At 42.2% G+C, this 25,246-nt stretch overlaps 1 protein-coding gene across 1 annotated transcript; it reads left to right on the top strand.

Annotated features, from left to right (window-relative positions):
* Window positions 1–7,271: 7,271 nt before the first annotated feature.
* Window positions 7,272–10,955, top strand: LOC133800152 (uncharacterized). The gene is made up of 5 exons (XM_062238114.1): window positions 7,272–7,572; window positions 7,655–9,119; window positions 9,324–9,951; window positions 10,317–10,517; window positions 10,644–10,955. Exons 1-5 carry the CDS (start codon window positions 7,272–7,274, stop codon window positions 10,953–10,955), a joined length of 2,907 nt encoding a protein of 968 aa, XP_062094098.1.
* Window positions 10,956–25,246: the final 14,291 nt, after the last annotated feature.

Here is a 25,246-nt window from a genome sequence, read left to right on the forward strand (position 1 = left end):
CAGTCCATATAAGGACCTGTTTAGCTTACATACTAGCTCAACTCCCTTCTGTTCCACCTGAAAACCAGGTGGTTGCTTCATGTAGATATCTTCATCCAAGAATCCATTTAGAAAAGTTGTTTTCACATCAAGTTGTTCAACTTCAAACTCTAGTTGGGCTGCCAGGGATAGCATCAACCTTATAGTCTTGTATTTCACTACAGGTGAGAAGATTTCAGTGTAGTCAACACCTTCCACCTGAGTGAAACCCTTAGCCACTAATCTGGCTTTGAACCTCACTGGTTCCTTCTCATTGATTCCCTCTTTCACCTTGAGAATCCATTTGCACTCTATGACCTTCTTGTCGTCTGGTTTAGGCACTACCACCCAAGTCTTGTTCTTCCTAAGAGAATCCATCTCCTCATTCATTGCCTGCAACCATTGAGACTTGTGTCCACCTGAGATTGCCTCTTCATAACTATGTGGCTCTGTAATTTCAGTCTGCTGTACCACTGCTAGTGCAAATGCTGTCAGATCTGCTTCAGCAAACCTTGCTGGAGGATGAATTTCTCTCCTTGTTCTATCTCTTGCTAGTTGGTAATCTACTAGATCTTCCTGACCATGTTCATCTGGTGCATCTATTTGATCAGCAGCATCTGTTTGCTGTTCTATTGCATCTCCATCTGTTAGCTCTCCATTTATCTCAATAATTGTAGTATTCTTGGTTTCTAATGGACTTGTATCATTAAAGCAACTACCTTTCTTGGCTATTAATTGGGGAATTTCATGCTCATTAAAAACAACAACCCTAGCAATTACTACTTTTGGCCTACCCTTTTTAGAAATGCAAATTCTATATCCCTTAGTACCTAAAGCATAGCCAAGGAAGGTTCCCTTAACTGATCTAGGCTCTAGTTTGTCAATAGATTGGTGTACATATGTTGTAAAACCAAATGTCTTTAGGTGCATTAAGTTTGGGATTCTGTTATACCACATTTCATAAGGAGTTTTCAAGCCTATGGATCTGTTAGGACTTCTATTTACTAAGTAGGTAGCAGTTGCTAAAGCGGTCCCCCCAAAATGGTTTTTCTAACCCTGAACTGAACAGTAAACATCTCACTTTATTTAACAAAGTTCTATTCATTCTTTCAGCTACACCATTTTGTTTTGGTGTTTTCACTACAGTTCTATGCCTAGTGATTCCATTTTCTTCACACAGTTTATTAAACTCTGAGTTAATGAATTCTAAGCCATTATCAGTCCATGGTTCTTAACCTTAAGATCGGCTTGGTTTTCCACTTGAGTTTTCCATATCTTAAACTGTTCTAAGCATTCATTCTTAGTTGTCAATAGATAGGTCCATACACTCCTACTATAATCATCAACTATAGAAAGAAAGTATTGCTTACCTGAGTGTGTAGGCACTTTGTATGGCCCCCAAAGATCAGCATGCACATATTCAAGAATTTTCTTTGTAGTGTGTCTTGCTGGTGTAAATTTCAGCTTGTGTTGTTTCCCTAAAACACATGCTTCACAAAATAGTAAGGTACAAGAATTAAAATTTTCAATGATACCTTGTTTGTGCAATTATTTGAGGCCTTGTTCACTGAAATGTCCAAGTCGGTGATGCCAGAGCTGCATATCAGATTCTTGCCCTTTCACTAAGCTTGCTTCTGCAGTAGGTACAGTTTCTCCTTGCAGAACATACAGACCATTGATCTTATCCCCTTTCATTACTATCAAAGAACCTTTAGTAATCCTTAGACTACCATTCATGGATTTGTATCCATATCCCTCATCTTCAAGTGCTCCAAGAGATATGAGATTTCTTCTCAATTCTGGAATGTCTCTGACATTCTTCAGCACCTTGATTCCTCCATCATATTGTCTGATGGCAATCTTTCCAGTTCCAATGACCCTGCAAGAAAATTCATTTCCCATTAGAACTTTGCCTCCATCAACAGATATATAATCAAAAAATGATTCCTGATTTGGACACATGTGATATGTGCATCCAGAATCGAGAATCCACTCCCTGTTCATTGAGGATTCTGAGATGGAAAACAATTCTCCATCTGTTGAGCAGTCATCACTGTCTTCTGCTACAGCAGCTGAATCTCTCTTCTTGTAGTAAGACTTGTTGTCTTTCCTATCTCCATTCTGAGACTTGTTTAGGCCTTGTTGTTCTTTATACTTATTGCAATATCTCTGCAAATGTCCAGGTCTACCACAGAAGTAACATTTTCTGGTTTCTTTCTCCCTGGATTTCGATCTTGGTTGAGAGTTGTGATGTTTACTCTTTGAACTTCCTCTCTTTGTTGTTCTTCCTCTTGCTAGGTACACTTCTTCCTTCTTAGATTCCTTCTCCAATTGCAATTCGAAATCTTTAGACTTGCGTGCTCCATGAACATCTGCCAAAGAGATAACATCCCTGCCATACTTGATGGCAGCCTTAACTTCTTGATATGCTATAGGAAGAGACCTTAACAGAATGATGGCTTGGCTCTCTTCATCAACCTTATGATTTATGTTAGCCAAACCTACAATAATCTCATTAAATCTGTCAATATTATCATCTAAAGAAATTGAAAAATTCATACGAAATCCATATAACCTTTCCAGCAAATTTATCTTGCTAGCAATAGATGGCTTCATGTAGAGTTCTTCCAACTTGTCCCAGATTCCCTTTGCTGTCTTTTCTGTGACAAGCTTCCTTCGAACACTATTGGATAGGTACATTATGATTGTGTAATAGGTCATTTCCTCCATTTCTGCCTTCTCTTCTGGTTTCTTTTCAGCCAGTAATTTCTCATCTCCAAGAACCTTGGAGACCTTCTGATGTACAAGGATACCTTTCAAACTTTCCCTCCACAATGCAAAGTGTCCAGTCCCATCGAATTTCTCCAATTCGAATCTTGCCATTGATGACATTGGTTCTTGCTTCAAGTTGCAGCGGATTGAATCTTGATTCTGTTTTCTTGATCGACAAACTTGACTATGATTTGTGGGAAATTTGAACTAAACAGAACCAAATTAACAAATAAAACACAACAAACTAATTAGTAAGAACACAATCGGATGCAAGATTAAAATTGAGAATTGAACAATGCAGAAAACAATAAACAACACCAAGGATTATACTTGTTCAAGACCAATAGATCGATGTGATCTATGGCTCTAATCCAGTTCTGAAACACCACCAACTTCCTCTTTATTGATAAGAACAATTTCTTAGTACACTACAGTCAAGTAGATTCAACTCTCTTGGATCCTCTCAAAGTGTTTTTTCTTCCTCACAAAACACTCAGGCCCGAGCTTGCATATTCATCAACATATGCAGCTCAATACAAAACCCAAGAACCTCAATCTCACTCTTTACTATGTACTCTCTTTCTCTCTCTTATTGCTCTTTATCTGTATATCAGAAATGGGGAGAATGAATTAGTATTTATAGGCAGCTAGGATGGAAAAAACACGAGTGGCCTTGATTGATTTCCAGCTGAGATTGTTAAGTTAGTTACAACTAGAAACTAACTGTCATAACTGATTTACTGGTGCTTATAATTTATAGGAACTATTCCACAGTTGGTTTTCTGAATATTTCAAAATTTAGAAAGAGAAATATCAATCAATAAATATATATCTATAATTTTGAGAGACAAAAATTTAAAGTTGATTAAATTAAGGGTTTATACGGTTTTAGATTTTGTGTTTTACCTCATTATCTGTTTGGACCCTGTGTTTTGACAAATTATTTTTTGGACCTTGTGTTTTGTAAAATGGTTCAAATAGGCCCATAAACCTGATTTTTATTAACAAAAAATTGAATATAACAACACAATTCTTAGGCAAAATGACTGTATTTTTGTTCTGAATTGTCAGTTTGATAAATTATTTGTGATTTTAGTTCAAAAAAAAAATTTGATTATCTTGATTTTTAAAAAAATATAAAGTTGAAATATAAATTCACGATTTAAAAAAAACAAATACAAAAATGACAAAATAACAATATATTATAGCTTACAAAATTACTTGAGAAGCCCCCATATTGTAAGTTGTGATATATTATTATTATTATTACAAATTTACTTCAGAAGCCCCTCTATGGTTGAATAAGTGATGGAGTCTCTTTGTTTTTTGATCAGTAATGGAGTCTATTTTTAGTTTGTAGAGAAGACCAAGTGATAAGAAATAGTATGGGTGCATGCATTTTAATAAGAAATAAAATATAGAAAATATAGAAAATAGAATAAACGTGATTTTCTAAAAGGAACTACACATGCGCGTGATATAAGTGAGCTGCTTTGAGTGTAAGGACAGGTGTTGCATCTTTATAGGTTAGATACCCATTTAAGACATAGAGTTTGACAGCAAATCTAAATACTTAAGTTTTTATATCTTTGTGGTTAATTTTTTTTTGAAGATTTACTACAATTTAAGGTGTGGAAGTTGAGGAAGTCTATTGCAAAATTTATAATATGCCATATATTTTTTTAGAAAAACTTTTGGTCTGGATTGAATTATTAGCTCGAGAAATGTGTCAAATTTTTACAATTTTATTTAAATATTTTGTCTTGTAAATTGTGATGTATTGATTATTTCCATGTGCATGAACAGTCTACTAAAAATGTGGTTGAATAGCTTTGTTCTATATTAAAGAATAAAAAAGCTTTATTAATTTACATCAACTCATATAATAATTTTATTTAACCAACGGTGTTATATTATGGTGCATATATCATTATTCCACAATAGTTATATTGTCGTTTTTCTATCCATAATAGTACTTAAACTTGGTCCATCAGGTGAGTCTACGAAGTCGTCTATGCCCGTATGGCTACAAAACTATTACCTTTGTTTGGTCATGTTTGTTTTGCATGACTCAAGGATGGGAATGGATCTTGACTCGGAATGTACAGAGAGAGATTGCTTTCAAGGACTTCTCTATGTCGTGGTCCTACGTGACTTTTTCTCTCTAGGTGGTCTTTGTGTGACCTTTCAGTTTTGTTTGTCTTTCTGAAGTTACTGCTGTTTCTCTTTTCGGATGGAGTCGCTTGAGGGTTCACAGGTGGATCTGGAAGATATTCTCAATAAAACAGCGTCTTTGTCGGTCGAGGATAATGAGGAGGAATGGGAGACTATTGAACCCGGGGATCTCATGGAGAATATGTCAGTGGTGGGAAGAGTGATAGCCAGGAAAAAATGTAAGGAAAGTTTCTTAAGAACTAATTTCGGAAGAATTTGGGAGACTAAGGTGGGTTGGAATGTGAAAATTATTGAACAGGTGGAAGGGAGCTCGATCGTGGGTTTCACTTTTGAGAAGGAACGACTACAGAAGAGGGTCATGAGTAGATCTCCATGGTCCTTTAAAGGAGGTATCCTGATTGTTGAAGCATGGCCAGCATCAGGCAATTGGAAAGACGCACTACTTGAGCACATTAGTGCTGGGTTAGAATGACAAGCATTCATCCGAAGGCCTTAACAAAAAATAATATAGTCAGACTGGGAGGTATGGCTGGGACTGTGTCAGATATAAAATGGGATGATCCCCAGATTATTATGATGAAACAGGAAGTGAGAGTGAAGATTAAATACCCCATTAACAAGGAAGCTTTTGTGGGGAGATACCTGCCAGTGGAAGGTGGGAAACACTGGGTGCAATTTAAGTTTGATTATCTTCCTCTCCTATGCTTCAACTGCGGTCGATGGGGCCATCATAAAAATACATGCATTAAGGAGCAAGTTTTGGTGCAAGACCCAAGTGGAAATATGGTGGCTCTGTATGGTGGTTGGCTAAACATAGATGATGAACGGAAGAATTGTTTCAGTAGCACAAAGGGAAAAATGTTAGCTAATGGAAAAGGGAGGGCGGCATCAACGACGGCCGGAGGAGTTAGGCAAGAAAAGGAAAACCAGGGGATGAAGGAAGCTGATGGGAAAGCAAATGGTACTATCGTGCATGGAGCTTCTCAATGTGCATTGGGGGAAGAGAAATTTCAGGCCCAGACGGCTGCTCTGGATAGGGACCAATGGTTAGAAAAGAGAAATGATGGGAAATTTGGAACTGAAAATAATGATAATCCCATCAAGGGACAATTTCCCTTTACAGAGAGTCATAGTGGAGTTCGGCTGACGAGACAGCAGGATGGACAGGTGGCGATTGGGAAAGTGTATATTGGGTCAACTGGTATTGATCAGGAAGACAATAACAAAGGATTGATTGGGTTGGGCCTAAGGCCTTCTACGCTTCGGGCAAGTGAAGAGAAGGAGATGGGCCATCAATCAGATGGACCGATCCAAGGTCAAAAACTGTTAAGCGAGAAGGGAAGGGGGCACGTGCCGCTTTATGAGATGGCTATTGAAAAAAGTCAAAAGAAAGGACGGAAAAGAGTCAATAGACAAAAAAGCTCTGGTAAGTCTACAATCCAGGGAAGGTACGAGACTACGACAATTAACAGAAAAAGAAGAGGTGAGAAGGATGGGAGTGCTGAGAGGTTGGGGCGAAAATGCAAAAAACAAGATTTGGAAGAGACGAAGATCGAAGGGATCAACTTCAACCCCCCACCCCCACTTATGATGGTTCCAGGGACGTTCTCTGTTGGAAGCTCAACTCTTCCTTCTGTTCAAATTCAAGGAAAAGGAAAAAAGAAGAGGTCGATCAAGGAAGAGGCCGCAACAAAGACACAAGGTTCGGAGTCATCAATCCAAATGAAAAGCTGGTGGCTAATGGAGAGGGGGCAAGATTGATGATGGAAGGAGGAGAGGCAACATCGGGGGAGAGGTTTCTTATTTAAGAGGATTCCTCGTCTCCCATTACTGAAGATGAATCGGCGCGCCTTGTGGATCAAGGCCGCCAGACACAATGAAACTCTTTTGCTGGAATGTGCAGGGGTTGGGGAACCCTTGTACATTCAATATTCTAAAATCCCATTATGTTCGACTAAAACCGGATATCATGTTCATCATGGAAAGTAAGCTAGCCCGTAGCCAAGCTGAAAGTGTTACTCTTAGATGTGGGTTTGACAATTTTTTTACCGTGGATAGAGCTGGGTTAAGCGGAGGATTGTTGCTGATGTCGAAATCTACCCTGAAGGTTAGTATCCATAGTTATTCAAAATCTCACAATTGATACTGTGATCTATAGAGAAAAGGAGGTGGGTTTCCATTTTACAAGAGTGTATGGCAACCCAGTAGCTGGAGATCGCATTCATACTTGGGAATTATTGTGTCGTCTTGCTGACTCTATCCAGGGGCCGTGAATCCTTGGAGTTGATTTCAACGAAATTTTGTCGATGGAGGAAAAGAGTGGAGGTAGTACCCAGAGTGGGGAGGCTATGAGTAGATTCAGAGAGCCCTGGATTACTGCGCTCTGGATGACATTACTAGACAGGAAAAAATCTTCACTTGGTGTAATGGCCAGAATGCTAACTTTATCATGGAAAAACTGGATTGAATTCTTGCCAATGTGGAGTGGAAGGACATGTTTAAGGACTTTAGGATCCAGTATCTTGACTGGATGGGTTCTGACCATAAGGCCATTGTCACTGTTTTTGGTGAGGAGTGGCCCTTTATGGAGAAAAGAGGAAAATTCAGGTCTCGCTTCCATTCAAGGAGGCCTGGTGTGAAGAGGCGGAGTGTAAACAAACTATCGAGGACAAGTGGAATAATGGTGTAGTTTGGAACAACCCTTCCAAGCTCAAAGTGAAGACGAAGGAGTGTAAGGAGGAGTTAAGGCGATGGACCCATGAGATGAGGAAGCAAATGAATTCTAGTATTGTTGAAACTAATCAAAGAATTAATGATTTGTCTCTCTCAATGGACCCCAGTAACTGGCAACGACTTAAAAGGGAGGAAAAATACTTGAACTGTTTGTTGGAGAAGAAAGAAGTCTACTGGAGACAGAGGAGTAGAGCGGTTTGGTTAAAATGTGGAGATCGTAATTCTCGGTATTTCCACCATAAAGACTCTTTGAGAAAGAAGAAAAACAATATTGGTGGGCTGTTTAACAATAAAGGGACCTTTCAAAGCGAAGTTGAGAATATTGAGAAAACTTTTGTTGATTATTTCCAAACCTTGTTCAGGTCAACTAGTCCTTCTAATGAAATCATAGATAGTGCTATAAGAGGGATCCAACCAAAAATAACGGAGGCTATGAATGAGAGCTTGCTGGGTATGTTCACTGAGGAGGATGTCTTTTCGGCAGTGAGGGGTATGAACCCTATCAAAGCCCCGGGGATTGATGGGCTCCCCGCCCTCTTTTTCCAGAAATTTTGGAGCTCGATTAGGTGTGATGTTGTGAGCGTATGCCTGAAAGTTTTAAATGAAAACAACCCTCTCCATCAACTCAATGAAACTCTGATTATGTTAATACCGAAGGTTCCTAAAGCAAAGAAGGTTGAGGAGTATCGTCCTATTAGTTTGTGCAATGTGGTGTATAAAATTGTGTCAAAATGCTTGGTTGAGCGCATGAAAAGCTCCTTGACGGTGGCTGTCTCGAATTCTCAAAGTGCGTTTGTGACGGGTAGAATGATACATGATAACGCAATTATTGGATATGAAGGGTTGCACTGCATGAGAAAGGATTGCTTCGGGAATGGAAAGAAAATGGCCTTAAAACTTGATATGTCCAAGGCATATGATAGGATTGAATGGAGATTTGTGGAGCGTTTGATGTTAAAGATGGGCTATCATGAAGTGTGGGTGAAGAAAATCATGGGGTGCATTACTTCAGTCTCCTTTTCCTTCCTGCTTAATAAGGAAGTTAGAGGCAATGTGTCTCCAGAGCGTGGTCTCCGCCAAGGCGACCCCCTCTCTCCTTTCATTTTTGTTCTTTGTGCTGAAGCTCTTTCTTGCTTGATATTGGGAGCTGAACAGAGAAATCTTTTAGAGGGCCTATGCTTTGGAAGGAAGGGTGTTAGAGTATCCCACTTGTTTTTTGCTGATGACAGTATCATGTTTCTAAATGTGGATACTGATGAGTGTAGGGCGCTGAAAGATATTCTCCTTTGTTACACTACCGCTTCGGGACAAATGATTAATTTCAGCAAGTCTGAAGTTTGCTTTGGCAGCAAAGTTGATGATGGTGCTAAGAAAGAGATAGCTGATATTTTTGAGGTTAAAATTACGGATCATTTTGAGAGGTATTTGGACCTTCCGGGGTTGGTTGGCATATCAAAGCAGGAGACCTTTAAATATATCAAAGCCTGAATTTGGAATAAGATTAAGGGTTGGAAGAGATATTTGTTCTCAGCGGCTGGAAAAGAGGTTTTGATCAAGGCAGTGGTGCAGGTAATGCCGAATTATGCTATGAAATGTTTTAGACTCCCTTTGAATCTGATAAATAGTATTCATAGCATTGCCGCTAAGTTCTGGTGGGGTTCATCTGAGAAGAGAAGGAGAATTCATTGGTGTAAGTGGGAAGTGCTGTGTAAAAGAAAGTTCAGAGGAGGTTTAGGCTTCAAAGACATGGAACTCTTCAATAAAGCTATGCTCGCTAAACAATGTTGGAGGTTAGAAAGATCTCCTGATTCCCTTGTTGCTAAAGTCCTCAAATATAGTTACCATAGTAATTGTGAATTTTTGCATGCGAAGATGGGATCTGCTCCATCCTTTATATGGCGAAGTCTCCTCTGGGGGCGGCAAATAATCGAAGCAGGGGCGCGTTGGAGAATCGGCTCGGGAGAGGAGGTTCGAATAGTTGAGGATAAATGGCTGCCAAGACCTGTGCAGTTCACCTTTCTGGAAAAACTCGAGCTGCCTCCGGGTCTCAAAGTGATTGACCTTAGGGGAGCTGAGGGGGATTGGGATGAGAACTTTGTCCGAAATATCTTCACTAAGGAAGATGCGAATAATATTATGAGTATTATTCCAGGGCCCCTGGACTCTAGAGATAAAAGGATATGGCATTTTAACCAAAATGGTGAGTATTCTGTGCGCAGTGGCTACCAAGTTGCTATCCGTGAAAGAGAAAGGGTAGAAGGTTCGACATGAGGGAAACTGAAAGTTGGTAAAAAAAAGTGTGGAGTATGAGTGTCCCTCCTAAAATTAAACAATTTTTATGGAAGCTAAGCAACAGGCGGCTTCCCACTAACAGTGTTTTGCTTTGCAGGAAACTTAGAAAAGACCATGGTTGCTGCAGGTGTGGGGATTCTAGCCAGAGAGAGGACTGGTATCATGCAATATGTCACTGCCCAAAGAATAAACATGTTTGGAAGGTGGCAGGGTTCAACAAGATCATTAAAAGAAGGAATTTGGAAGACCCGATATCCTTCCTATCCGGAATCTCTCTTCAGCTTCCCAAAGACAGATTTGGGTTCTTTATTGTTTTGGCATGGCAGTGTTGGAATAGTCGTAACAATGCTTTTTTCAAGAAATGGAATCTGGAGGCTACCGCTGTGGTGGACTGGGCGACCAACTATCATAATGAGTTTGTTCAAAGCCGAGTTGCCACTTCCTACAAAACTAATTCTACCCATAAAGCGTGGACTGCTCCTGCTATGGGAGACCTCATGATTAACGTGGATGCTGCAGCGAACAAGGTTTAAGGCTGCTGTAGTAGTGGCGTGGTGATCAGGGACAGTGTGGGAAAGGTTATCGTGTCCAAAAGTACTTTCATAAACTGTCCTTATGATCCACTTGTGGTTGAGCTGCTGGCCATTCAACAGGGCATTAAACTTTGTAAGAGGTTAAATCTGAAGGGTGGTCTGATAGTTTCAGATTGTAGCTTAGCAGTAGGTATGCTTAACAGACCACCGGAAGAGAGTGGTGATCTGGATTTACTTGTGGCTGATATTAAGAGGGAGGCAGAGGACCATAGAATTTTGTCTGTTTGGTTTGGTCCCAGATCGTCGAACGTTGTTGCTCATTTGATAGCCAAGTTTGCTATTCGGTATCAAGCATCTGGCTTTTGGGAAGGAGGGGTTCCTCCTATGGCGTCTTTGGCTCTTGCTGAAGATATGGCTCTCCTGGGTGTCTGAGTCTGGGCTGTTTTTCTCCTGTATTTCATCTAAAAAAAAAAAGGATGGGAATGGACAATTGTATTCAGTCCCATGTTTGGGTGCTTTTATGGGATTGGACTATTATATCTAGTTCCCATATTTAACTTAAACTAAAATGATAGATGATTTTAAAAAAAATATATATAAACATAATAATATTTTAATTATTTAAAAAAAAATAGTAATACCTTATGTTGAAATGTTAATATAAATTATTTCTTAATATATGTTACATTAGAATATTATTTAACATTATTGTTTATTATTTAAGTATATTTCTTTTATAAATTTATTATTGTATGAAAAAAGTTTATATTTCATTTATTCATATACTACACCAAACAAACTATAGTACTTATATAATCTAATTTAGTTTAATTCAATCTAGTCCAACATGTCAAATCAGCTCCAAGTTCACCAACCCTAACTATACAACACTTGTTTCACCTCCTAATCTCCTCCACAAAATATAACAATTTGTCGTAATTTTCAAAATCTAAATATGTTTAGCTAATGTGCAACAACTTCTTTTTTAGAAAATTCTCTTTTTAATACAGATTATTATACATTAAAGTAATTGGTGACGAAAATACATAAGTTTATCACATTATAACACTTAAATACCTGTTGACCCTCGATTTGGCCAACGACACGGAGTCAAAAATACGATAAGAAATGAGATGATAATTAAGAATGGAATATAATGGAAAAGAATCAACACAAACGATTTATAGTGGTTCGGTCCCAATGAATGGTAATGACCTACGTCCATTTAGTGCTATTATTAATATTGAATCCTAATGCCGTGATCAAATAACTAGGGTTCTTGAGTTTCACAAGCCTTAGGGGAAATACAACTATTTGGAGGATAATCGCATTGTATGCTCTTTATCTCAGTATTCAGAAAAAGATTCGAAAGTCAAAAGTCCCTTCCTTGAGCTCTCTCATGCATATTTATAGGCTCAAGGGGGTTTACATGGGCCAATGGGCCTTAACTATCCTTAATATCTGTGTATCAAGGCAATAAAGAGGAAATAATCAACGTAGTTATTATTAGATTACAATCTTTAAGGAAATAAACCGAAGCATCCGACCAGCCTGGTCGTATCTAATCGTGAGGTTTGACAAAGCAACGGGTAGCTGGTCGATAATCGAACAACACCTCTTTATTTCAACTCTGCCACGTGTCAACCACGTGTGAGAAATCCTTGTCACGTCATCAACAACCGTTTTTGGGTAAACATTTGCCCCCAAGTTTATTTTACTGCGACCAGCATAAAGTAAACTTAGGAAACCGACTCTTCGCGTACCCCACCAAATCTGTCAGAGCCACCCATGCCTTCTCAAAAAAGGTAACTAATCATGTCGAATCAAGTCTTTTCAGTTTCCCAAAAAATTGTCTGATGGCTATTGCACTTCCCCATGCTTTGAAAAAAGTAATTCCATGATTACCTCTTTTACGGTGCCACGATCACAATAAACAATACCCCAAGATCACATTTTTACTTTTTACTTTTCGTTTGTCTTCTCTTCTTCAAGAACTCTAAAGAACTTCGACCATCAGAGCCCAGAAAACCCAGAATTTTTCATCGATGATCTAAGGAACTTTCGTTCAGACGTTCAAAACGTCTGTGTTCGTACTCTAACTTTCATCCAAGTAAGTTTCCCGAATCTTTCAGTCGTTTGAGATGCCATGCAAAACCATTTTATGTGTGTTTCGTATCTGAGCTCTTGAATGTTCTTGGCTGAAACTGTTTTGGGGTAAATGGGCATATTGACCGATGTTTGATAGGGTAGTAAAATAATGTTTTATAGGAGTTAGGAGTCAGTTTGGTAGTTGAGATTGTAAATTTAGGGAGTAAAATCAAATTTTAAGCTAGCTGGAAAACTGGGTTTTTCCCGTCCTTTCAGAGTCGAAAAGTTTTTCCTGAAAAAATTTTCACTTCTGCTTTTTAATCTATTTTTCAAACTGTTTTCTTGAAATACAGTGTTTTTTATCAGAATACTGCTGGTCGTATTGTTGACCCTCGATTTGGTCAACTGACGCAGAGTCAAATGCTTGATGTGATGTAAAGTGTTGAAATAGATCTAATGGAAAAAACAATAAACGACACACAAAGTTATAGTGGTTCGGCCCCAAGAACTGGTAATGACCTACGTCCACTTAAGCTAATATTGATATCAGTTCTCAAAGGGTGATCAAAGAACTAGGGTTCTCTGAGTTTCACAGACCTAAGAGAGATGAATAATACAATCGTAAGATAATTCCCTTAATTCTCTTGTAAAGCGTAAACTTAAATCAGTCAAAAGTCCCTTCCTTGAGCTATTTCTATCTATTTATAGGCTCAAAGAGGATTACATGAATCAGTTACAAATATTCTTTCCTAAATAATCGGATCGGCATGGACCATGGGCGATAATCTCGGATATGATTACAATTGTACAAAATTATTTCTAAATATATGGAGTATACGACCAGGATGGTCATATATAAGCTTCAAATGTTTCGTCAGGGGAATCTCACTAGTCGATGGTCGAACAGACTTCTGCCAGGTGTCAGCCACGTGTTAAAAAGTCTGTTGCGTCACCCATGCTTGCTTTTTGGATAACATTTGCCCCCCAAGTTCATTTATTACTACCAGTAATAAATGAACTTTAAGGAAAACGACTCTTCGATTACCCCACCAAATCTGTCAGAGTAGTTCGTGCCTTCTTGGAAAAAGTGACCTACCCCTGTCTAATCATGGCTTTTCGGTTCCCAAGCAATCCATTGATGGCTATCACTCTTCCCCACGCTTCGAAAAGAGGAAACTGATGATTACCTCTTTTTTCATGCCACAGACAAGATATATATAGCCTCCCCAGAGCTTCCTTTTTCTTTTTACGCAAGCTATTTCTCTATCAAGAAACCCTAAATTAGAACCTTCAGTTTCTCTGAAGATCACCTTTCGACGTTCCAAGAACCGCCAGCCTTTCGCTCGCCTACACTTAGAATTTCTCCAAACCTCCATAATCTTGGCTCCGATAAGTTTCAGAACTTTTCTACTCTTTATTTTTATTGTGCATGTCGTTGTGAGTTAGGCTTTAGGTTCTGATATTGCCTGTGTTCTTGGGTTAAGATGCATGAAAATAGAGGATTTATCGAGTGATGCTAGATAGGATGATGTATCTTTGCCATTTAGGAGTTGTAAACCAGTTTGATAGTCGAGATCATAAATTTAGGATGTAAAATCGAAGTAAAAATTCGATTTTTATGCTAGTTGAAAAACTGAGTTTTTCCCGCCCTAACTGGAGTTGAAAAAGCTTTTTCAAAAATCTTTTTGCTTTCACTTTTTGATCTGTTTTTCAAAATGTTTGTGTGGAAAATTTTGTTTTCGTTAGAATGCTGTTGTATAAAAGTTTGACTTTTATACACGAACAACGTTATTCTAACCAACTTTTTAAGCTCTTCATCCTAACCTCCCCATTTTTCTGTTCGCAGATTTTAATGCCAGATTTGTGGGGAGGTGAAAGACCGATCGAGGACAATCTTCTTGCACAACTGCTTGAAGGTGAAGAACAACCTGCCCAGCGCATTCACGAGACTCCGTTCTCTAGATTCTCTTCTTCCAGACCCCAACCATCTCCAGCCAGAATGGCTCGTTCCAAAACCACTGGCCAAAAGAAACAAAAGTCTGACCACACTTCAAATTCTCCAGCTCAGCTTGATTCGCAGCCGGGGTTCCCTCGACCAGTGATCGAGAAAACATTGTCCCAGACCCTCGCATCCAGGTCAGGGCTTGCCCTCGGCATTCAATTCTTCCTGATGTTGAGTGGTATCTTTCTCCCCTTAGCCAAGTAACCCCCAGGATGCTTGCCAATTATCTTAGGAAGTATCCTCTCACTGGGGTAAATCTCAAGATCCCTACCACGGATCAAAGGGCTAACTTTCCTGGAGGCGCTTACAGCGCCTGGTCGAGGTATCACATAGAGGCGGGGGCTACCCTTCCTCTTCATCCATTCTATTAGGGGGTGGTGAACTACTTCGTTGTCGCCCCCTTCCAAATTACTCCCAATGGATATAGAATGCTTGCTACACTCTATATCCTTTATAAACTTAGAAAATGGCCAGAGCCCACTCCTCACGAGGTCAATTACCTTTTTGACCTTAAGTCCAACCCCCAACAGTCTGGGACAGGGTTTTTTCACTTTTGTCACCAGGAGACGAACCGCACATTCCTGATTGACACCACCCATATGTCCAACGTGGGGAAATACAGTCAGGAGTATTTCCTCATGCCTGACATGACTGCAAATAACCTGGCCTTCACTCGAGGAGGTAAATTCCCTTTCCCACTGGTCGTTATTTTTACTCAGTAATTTTCCTTATACTTTTCTGAAGCATATTGTGACTTTCAGGCCCATGGTTGCGACCAGACCCGACACCTGACATGGTGTTGAGGTCCAACACGCTGGCCAGAATGACAGATGCTGAGAAGAGCATCAAGTCTCTGGTCATCGAAGAGAACTTAAGGCTGTCTGACCTCCTGACCCCTCATCAGGATATGAGGGAACCCGCGGCGATTAGTGCCACTGCCGAGGGGACTCCCGAGTAGCAACCCCCAGCGTCTCCTCCTCGACGGAGACCGACTGGGGTTACAATCAGGGAAACCACTGGCACTCCCTCAGCAGAAAGGCCTTCTGCCCCTCTAGGGAAGGGAAAACAAAAGGCACTCGAGACTGTAATAGACTTAGACGAGTCTTCAGACGAAAATGGTATTGTTATTTCACTCTTAGATAACTTGCCAATTCCCTGTCATTTATTTGACGGGGATGGAAATTTTACATATACTCCAAATCTAGGGCCAGACTTCTTCGTGCCAGAGAGTGAGTGTATGACTAGTAGAGTCAATAGTGTAGCGACAAGTAGTAATAGGTCGGGTATTGGTCTTTGTAATTTTCTTTATCTTTTTTCTGATGTGCATAACTTGTCATCTACTTTTTGCTTACTGTATGCATATTTATCTCTTTATGCAGAAATGGCCTCCGCAAACATTTTTGACTTGTACAACACTCAGGAGGAGGAAGAGGTTCCTCTGGTCCGAAGGAGGAAATCGTCCAGGAAACACGATGGTGAGTCCAGCCAAGTACCCCCGACCAAGAAGAATCGAGCAGCTGATCCTCCAAAGGATGGGCCCTCTGGCCAAACGTCTACCCAACCTTCCGCTCCTGCTGAGAAGGAAATCCCTCTTCCTGCTGCCACGAATCCTTCACCAGCGGCTCCAATCGAACAGGCCCAGCAAGCTGATCTTCCTGGGGCCAAACTCTCGAGCCGCTCCCTGCGATCAGCTAAGGATCACCTCGCCCATATCCTTAAGCATGACCATTGCAGGGAGGCCATGGCTGAGGCTGAAAACATGGGGGTCGACCAGATCCTCAACAGGGCCCTTAATGAAGTGGCCAGTGTAAGAACTCCTTTTCCTCTTTTGTGATCATGGTCTTGATTTTTCCTTCTTTGAAGATGGCCTAACTCTTATTCTTTGATTGTAGGCCATGTTGACAATGACTGTTGCTCGTGCCCGCGCGGGTTCAAGCATCAAGCAGTCCCGAGCAAAGCTTACTGAGGAGCTTCAAGTCACAGAGGCTAGGCACGCTGGGGAGCTGGAGGTGGTGACCCAGCAGAAGGATTCGTTGGCTGCGGAGCTGGCAGAAAAGCAAGCCTCTCTGGAAAATGTCAGAAAGCAGAGAGATGATTACCAAGATGCTAGCCGAACCCAACGGCGTGAAGTAAAAAGGCTTCAGGAGGAGAATCGTGCTAAGGATAAGAACATTGCCGTCCTTAAGAGCCAAGTGGAGCCGCTCAAGCTTACAAATGCCAGGGACCTGGAAAAGTACAAGAACGTGACACTTCGGTGTTTCTATGACTTCTGGAAACACAATCAAAGTGCCAACTTCGGCTACCTTCCAGAGGACGCCAGGAAGGCTGAGCTAGCCCATTGCACTGCTCGGTTGGCTGCTGAAGAGAGAGCCAGGATTCCTGCCTCCCCAGACATTTCACTGGTCGTCGGAGTGGAGGGAAGTGAGGCTGCAGGAGACATGGTCGATCAGAATGCTCCTCAGGATCTTCCTGCTTCTCAAGCTTTAAATTTTTTTCTTTTATATTTCTTTTACCATATGGCCTGCGGGTCGTGATGTAAAGACAATGATTTTTTTTTCTTTAATTTTGCTGCACGGGCAGCTTATTTTACTTTTACTTTAAGACAATTACATCCAACCAGTACTGCTTGCAGTGTAAAGGAATTCCCTTTGATATTATAATATTTCTGCTTCATTATAACATCTGTTCGCTTGACTGAACTTAGCATAGTACTTTGGCTTGATTTAACAAAATATAAATTTTGAAAAATACTCTAAGTACCGTAGCATGCTTTCACTTATTTTGTTCATGTGTTTACATACCTCTTGGCATGCTTTGCTATCGATGTACCTTATATGCCCCCAAGTGATTGAGGAGCTTTAGGTTCTTGGTCACTTGCCTTGACCACGACCTGTACGAACATTGCTACTTGCTATAAAATGTAAAACTTATAATACAGCAAAACAACACACGTAATGAACAAATACTTGTAAAAAAATTTACAAAAGTTGGCAAGAATGACTGGCTGAGCACAGTCCCTTATAATTCTCGTATGTAAATGGACTAAACATGTCTTTACGAGTGATCTTTAAAAGATCTTACACTTATAAGCGATTAGCCATATAACATGACCAACCCTTTTTCAAAACTTGTAAAAAGTAACAATTAATACAAGCCAGTCCTTTAAGAAGAATTGTTTATTGATAATACTTGCGCAAGTGTTCTCCATTCCAATAGCGCGGAACGAGATCTCCATTTAAGCGTGCAAGTTTGTATGTGCCTGGATGAAGGACTTCTTCAATCTGGTAAGGTCCTTCCCAGTTTGGTCCGAGTACTCCAGCAGCCGGGTCGCGGGTGTTTAAGAAAACTCTTTGAAGTACTAAGTCTCCGATGCTGAACTTTCTTTCTTTTACTTTAGAGTTAGAATACCAGGCGACTTTTTGCTGGTACGCAGCTACTCGGAGTTGGGCTTTTTCTCTTTTCTCCTCAACCAAGTCTAGGGACTCCATCAACAGTTGGCTATTTTGGTCTTGGTCGTATGTGATTCTTCAATGTGAGGGCGGATCTAACTCGACTGGCAACATAGCTTCATATCCGTATGCCAAGGAAAATGGGATATGACCTGTTGCTGTTCGATGAGAAGTTCTATACGACCAGAGTACTTCAGGCAGCTATTCTGGCCATGCTCCTTTAGCTTCCTCGAGCCTTTTCTCCAGGGTCTCCTTTAGTGTCTTATTTACCGCTTCGACTTGCCCATTTGCTTGTGGATGTGCAACTGAAGAAAAGCTCTTGATGATTCCATGCCTCTCGCAGAAGTCTGTGAATAGGTCGCTGTCGAACTGGGTGCCGTTGTCTGAGACAATCTTCCGAGGCAATCCATATCGGCAAACAATGTTCTTGATGACAAAGTCAAGAAATTTCTTTGTCGTTATGGTAGCAAGTGGCTCAGCTTCGGCCCATTTGGTGAAGTAGTCGACTGCTACAACTGCGTATTTTACTCCACCTTTTCCTGTTGGCAATGACCCGATTAAATCTATACCCCATACTGCGAAGGGCCATGGAATTTGCATCTGCTTTAACTCATTGGGAGCTGTGCGTGGGATCTTGGAAAACCTCTGACACTTATCACACTTTCGCACAAACTCCATCGAGTCTTCGTTCATAGTCGGCCAGAAATAACCTTACCTCAGAATCTTCTTCGATAAGCTCTGCCCCCCAGCATGACCTCCACAAAAGCCTTCATGTACCTCCTTCATCAGTTCTTTAGCCTTTTCTGGTGTAATACATCTGAGCAGTGGCATGGAGTATCCTCTTCGGTATAGAACACCATCGACCAGTATGTACCTAATAGCCTGTCTTTGAAGAGTCCTGGCTTTGTTTCTATCTGCTGGTAGTACACCACTCGTGAGATACTCCAAGTACGGTGCCATCCATGTATCTTCTAACCGTACCTCCATACTGGCTTCATCTGCTCGGCTCGCGTAGCCACTCTACTGGCACTATATTTAAAGTGTTAGCATCTTTCGCACTTGCGAGTTTGGCTAAGGCATCTGCGTTTGAATTCTGATCTCGAGGTATTTGCTGGAGGGTATATTTCTCAAATTGCGCCAACAGATCTTTGGTTTTGTTTAGATAGGCCACCATTTTCAGACCTCGTGCTTGATACTCCCCGAAGACTTGATTCACTACCAACTGTGAATCACTGTAAATATCCAGCACCTTTATGCTCATGTCTTTGGCCAACCTTAGCCCAGCGAGTAGGGCTTCATACTCGGCTTCGTTGTTTGAAGTAGTGAAATCGAACCTAATCGTGCAGTGAAATCGATGCCCTTCTAGCGTTATCAATATCACTCCTGCTCCTGCGTGAGATTCGCTGGACGATCCGTCCATGAATAACTTCCACGAAGGAGCTTCAACTTGGGGCTCAGGCGCACTAGGTTTTTTGCTCTGTTTGCTATCTGGGAGTTCAGTAAATTCGGCGATGAAGTCAGCCAAGACTTGTCCTTTTACTGCTCACGATGAATACGTTATATCGAACTGCTCGAGTTCGACTGCCCATTTCAACAGACGTCCAGCAGCCTCTGGTTTTTGTAGAACTTGTCGAAGGGGCTGGTCAGTTAAGACTGTGATGGGATGGGCTTGGAAGTAACGACGTAACTTCCTTGAGGCCAAAATTAAGCAATAGGCTAATCTTTTGATGGGAGGATACCTCAACTCGGCCCCGATTAACCTCTTGCTTACATAATACACTACCTTTTGTACGCCTTCTTCTTCTCTTACTAGCACCGCACTAGCAGCATATTCGATGATCGCCAGGTAAATGAACAAAGTTTCTCCATCTATAGGCTTTGATAAGCAGGAGGCTATGCCATGTGGGCTTTTAAGGCCTGGAAAGCCTGTTCGCAGTCTCCAGTCCACTCGAACTTCTTGTTGCCTCTAAGTAGATTAAAGAATGGGACGCATTTATCCGTCGATTTTGGAATAAATCTACTGAGTGCGGCAATCCTTCCAGTCAAAATTTGCACATATTTGATTCTCACCAGCGATTTCATATCGATCAGGGCTTTGATCTTTTCGGGGTTGGCTTCGATTCCCCTCGAGTTGACAATGAACCCCAAATTTTTCCTGATCCTACTCCGAAGGAACACTTGAGAGGATTTAGCTTCATTGATACTTATTCAAAACATTGAAACACTCCTGTAAATCCTTCACATGTCCTTCTGCCTTTTTCGACTTTACCAGCATGTCGTCCACGTATACCTCCATGTTTACTCTGATCAACTCCTTAAACATGTGGTTGACTAGTCGCTGGTAAGTCGCACCAGCGTTTTTCAGTTCGAAGGGCATTACTTTATAACAGTATAACCCTGTATCGGTCCGAAAGGTAGTGTGATCCTCCTCAGGGGGATGCATACTGATCTGATTGTATCCTGAGTATTCATCCATGAAAGAGAGGATCTCATGTCCTGCAGTTGCATCGACCAGCTGGTCGATCCTTGGGAGTGGGAAGCAATCCTGTGGGTAGGCTTTATTAAGGTCTGTGAAATCCACACAGGTTCGCTATTTGCAGTTAGGCTTGGGAACCAGTACTGAATTAGAGATCCACGACGGATAAAATGCCACCCTGATGAACCCATTCTCCTTCAGTTTTTCAACTTCTTCTTTTAAGGCTTTCGATCTGTCTTTATCGAGCAGCCTTCTTTTCTGTTGCACGGGTGGAAAGCTTTTGTCGAAGTTCAGGACATGGCTAATGACTGCAGGATCTATCCCAGCCATGTCTTTATGTGACCAAGCGAAAACTTCCTGGTTCTTCCTTAAAAATTCCACCAGTGCGTGCTTTGTTGTTGCTTCCAAATTTTTGCCGACCTTTACTACTCTGGCCGGAAACTCTTCGTCAAGCTGGACCTCCTCTAGGTCCTCGATAGGTCCAACATCTTCCTCAAAATCCCCAAAGTGAGGATCTAAGTCTCTATCCTCACTTTGGGCAACACCCTATTTGGTGACTTCATCACCTGATTGGGCTTGTGTATCAATGGCCATCTGCAACCTCTCTGGGGGAGTGCTTCTTGACGTTCCCTTCTTGGCCTTAGTTATTGAGGCATTATAACACTCCCTTGCTTCCCTCTGATTTCCCAACATGCATCCTACCCCTGCGTCTGTTGGGAATTTCATGGTCAGGTGCCATATTGAGGTGACGGCCCGAAGGTCAACCAGTATGGGCCTTCCGATTACAGCATTGTAACTGAAGGACAATCGACTACTATGAAAGTAGTGAGTAATGTTCTGGTAGCGAGCGCTGTACCTGCTGTTTCCGGAAGTCTAATTGACCTTGTTGGAGTGAGTCTCTCACCAGAAAAGCCATAAATTGTTTGGTTGCAGGGCTCCAAGTCCTTGACGGACAACTTCATCTGTTCCAGCGAAGATTTATATAGGATGTTAATTGAACTTCCTGTATCGACCAACACTCTCTTTACCATCATGTAGGAAATTTGAACATCCACGACCAGCGAATCGGAATGCGGGAATCGGACATGCTGGGCGTCGCTATCAGAGAAGGTTATTTCACCGTCCTCTGACCGAGCCTTCTTTGATGACCAGTTCACCACAGTCATCATCTCGATGTCCTGGTTATGGCGTAGGGTCCGAGCATATCGTTCCCTTGCCTTTCCGCTGTTTCCCGCAAGGTGCGGGCCGCCGCAGATGGTGAGTAAAGTGCCAGCTACGGGATCAGGCTGCAAAGGTGGCGAGCGTTGACATGCAGGCGCCTGCTCGTTTCCACCTGGAGCCTCTCGTTGGGAAGTTCCCGAGGCCCATACATATCTCCTTAAGTGTCCTTGTCTGATAAGGAACTCGATTTCATCTTTCAGCTGGTTTCACTCGTTCGTATCGTGTCCATAGTCATTATGAAAACGACAGAACTTGGTGGTATCTCTTTTCGAAATATCCTTTCGAATGGCAGCGAGTCTCTTATAAGGCACATTGGAACTTGTGGCCTGGTACACCTCTGCTCGAGACTCGACAAGGGCAGTGTAGTTAGTGAACTGTGGCTCATAACAGTTGCCCTTAGCGCGTTTACTCTCGGAGGTGGAAGGTTCATTATGGGGTCTCTTCCCCCCATTTTTGCCGTTGCCATTGCCGTTCCTGTTACCTTTACCGTTGCCGTTGGGTTTTGACCCATTGGCAGCTTTGGTAAGGTCTTCAGTCCCCTTATCTTTGTATGGGGGCTTTCCCTCGCTGGCAATGGCATCTTCGAGTTTGATGTATCGATCAGCTCGATCCAAGAATTCTTGGGTAGTCTTAACCCCATGCTTCTTGAGGCTACTCCACAGAGGCGTACGATGCCTAACTCCTGTAGTTAGGGCCATCATTTTGCCTTCATCTCCCACTGTTTTGGCTCCAGCGGCTGCCCGAAAAAAATGCTGGATGTAATCCTTCAGTGGCTCTCCTTCTTGCTGGCGTATCTCAACCAGCTGGTTGGCCTCAGTTGGGTGCACACGACCCGCATAGAATTTTCCATAAAACTCCTTTACGAACATCTCCCAAGATAAAATACTTGCAGGAGGGAATTTAAAAAACCACTCCTGTGCAGCATCAGAAAGTGTTGCAGGAAAGATCCTGCACCGAGCGTCTTTGGACACTTTCTGAATGTCCATCTGTATCTCAAACTTGTTGACATGAGATACCGGGTCACCATACCCGTCAAAGTTCAGAAGTGTGGGCATTTTAAACTTGCTGGGAGTTTTTGCCACAGCTATCCTCTGAACGAAAGGAGTGCCCCTTCTCCTATCGTACTCGATGTGAGACGTCCTTCCCCTGACTAGCTGTTGTACTGCTTGGTTCAGGGTATCTATCTGGGCTTGCACGGCTTCAGGAATTGCCGAGGCCTCAGCTGCTGGGGGGATGTATTCATCGTGCCGTTCCCGGCGATCGTTGAGTACATCCCTTAAGTCTTCGTCTCTTTGCCGCTGCTCGCTTACTCTGAGTCGGTTAAAGACGTTGTTTTGTCTGGGCTGCCCCCCAGCATTACGTCTCTCTTTTTGGTCTTCTCTAGGTGGTGGGCTTCTGCCTCCACCTCTCTCTTCATTTCTCCGACCGACATTACCTCTACCTGAATCGACCTCATTGTAACCATGGCCATCTCTGAACCTAGATTGGCTATGGTGGGATCGACTGCCCCCTCGGTTGCCTCCTCGGGCTGGAACTTCCCAAGCGTTAGGGGGAGGCCTGCGTTGGTCAGTAGGTCCCCGTGCATTATCATGCCGTGGGGGGCCCCTGACCACAGAGCTTATCTTTGAGTTCCTTCTGTTGCCAGAAGGACGTTGTCCCCTGCTTTGTGGGTTCTGCTCTTTACCCTCATGGCGTCTAGGACTACAGGGCTGCTGCTCGGCCCTATTCTGCCTTGGCTGCAGGGGATTTCCTCGACCAGCCTGGGATAGAGGTTGCATCTCAGGATCCCTTGGCGGGACATCATCCTGAGGCATTGGTGGCTGCTCGGGCCTTTGAGGGCTCGTCAGCTGGATCAAAGGGCTAGGATTGGGACCCCTTTGGGGTGGCCCATTCGAGGGTTAATCAGGCTGTGAGGCAGGTGCAGCCTAATTCCTAGCCAACTGCAGGGCTACTTCGAGGGTTGCCATGGCCTCCCTCTGACGACGGTCCATCTCTGCCTGTCTTTCACTTAGCTCTTGGCGCTGACGCTCTATCTCTTGCTGCTGCCGCGCCATTATCTCCGTAGCACTTTCTTGACTGGCCCTCAGATTGGCCAATTCATCTTGCAATACCCCCAGGGTATTTCTCAGCATCTCGGAGTCTAGTTCCTCCTCATCAAATTCCAAGTGTGGCTCATTTTCAGCCATGTTTGGGGGAGGAGGCGGTTGAGATGGTGCAGCGCCAGCTTCCTGCCCAGTCTTCTTTGTTATTTTCGCCATTAATGCTTCAAAAATCTCGTATCAAGCTCTCAATGAAAGCACCAGAATGCTGACCCTCGATTTGGTCAACTGACACGGAGTCAAATGCTTGATGTGATGTAAAGTGTTGAAATAGATCTAATGGAAAAAACAATAAATGACACACAAAGTTATAGTGGTTCGGCCCCAAGAATTGATAATGACCTATGTCCACTTAAGCTATTATTGATATCAGTTCTCAAAGGAGTGATCAAAGAACTAGGGTTCTCTGAGTTTCACAGACCTGAGAGAGATGAATAATACAATCGTAAGATAATTCCTTTAATTCTCTTGTAAAGCATAAACTTAAATCAGTCAAAAGTCCCTTCCTTAAGCTATTTCTATCTATTTATAGGCTCAAGGAGGATTACATGAATCAGTTTCAGATATTCTTTCCTAAATAATCGGATCATCATGGATCATGGGAGATAATCTCGGATATGATTACAATTTTACAAAATTATCTCTAAATATATGGAGTATACGACCAGGCTGGTCGTATATAAGCTTCAAATGTTTCGTCAGGGGAATCTCACTAGTCGATGGTCGAACAGACTTCTGCCAGGTGTCAGCCACGTGTTAAAAAGTCTGCCGCGTCACCCATGCCTGCTTTTTGGATAACACGTATAAAAGCTTAACTTTTATACACGAGCAGCGTTTTAGGCCTTAAATTCTCATCTCCCCCTTTTCTGTTCGCAGATTTTCATGCAAGATCTGTGGGGAGGTGAGAGGCCTATCGACGACAACTTGCTGGCCCAATTGCTTGAGGACGAGGAGCAACCGTCGCTGTTGATACCAGAAACCCCTTTTTCTCGAGCCACCCAAAACATTTCATCATCCCCACTTCAAAATATGGGTCGAGTAAAGTCCAAAGCCCAGAAAAAGAAACCATCCGCTTCCCTTTCAAATCAGCCTGCTCCTTAGGCTGAAATTCCTTCAACCCGTGGTCGGGAAGAAAACACCCTCGACCCTGAAATCCAAACTCAAGCCCAACTCTGAAATGCCATTTCAACCAGATGTTGAACGGTACATTTCCCCTCCTAGTCGAGTAACAGTTAGGATGATTGCAAATTACATTAAGAAGTACGGGCTTCCTGGGGTGACCCTAGTCCAACCTACTAGAGACCAACGGGAAAATTTTCCTGGAGGCGCCTTTAGTGCCTGGTCAAGGTATCACATCAAGGCAGGAGCGATCCTGCCTCTCCATTCTT

This window comes from Humulus lupulus, chromosome 9, assembly GCF_963169125.1.
Source record: "Humulus lupulus chromosome 9, drHumLupu1.1, whole genome shotgun sequence".
NCBI classification, from domain to species: Eukaryota; Viridiplantae; Streptophyta; class Magnoliopsida; order Rosales; family Cannabaceae; genus Humulus; species Humulus lupulus.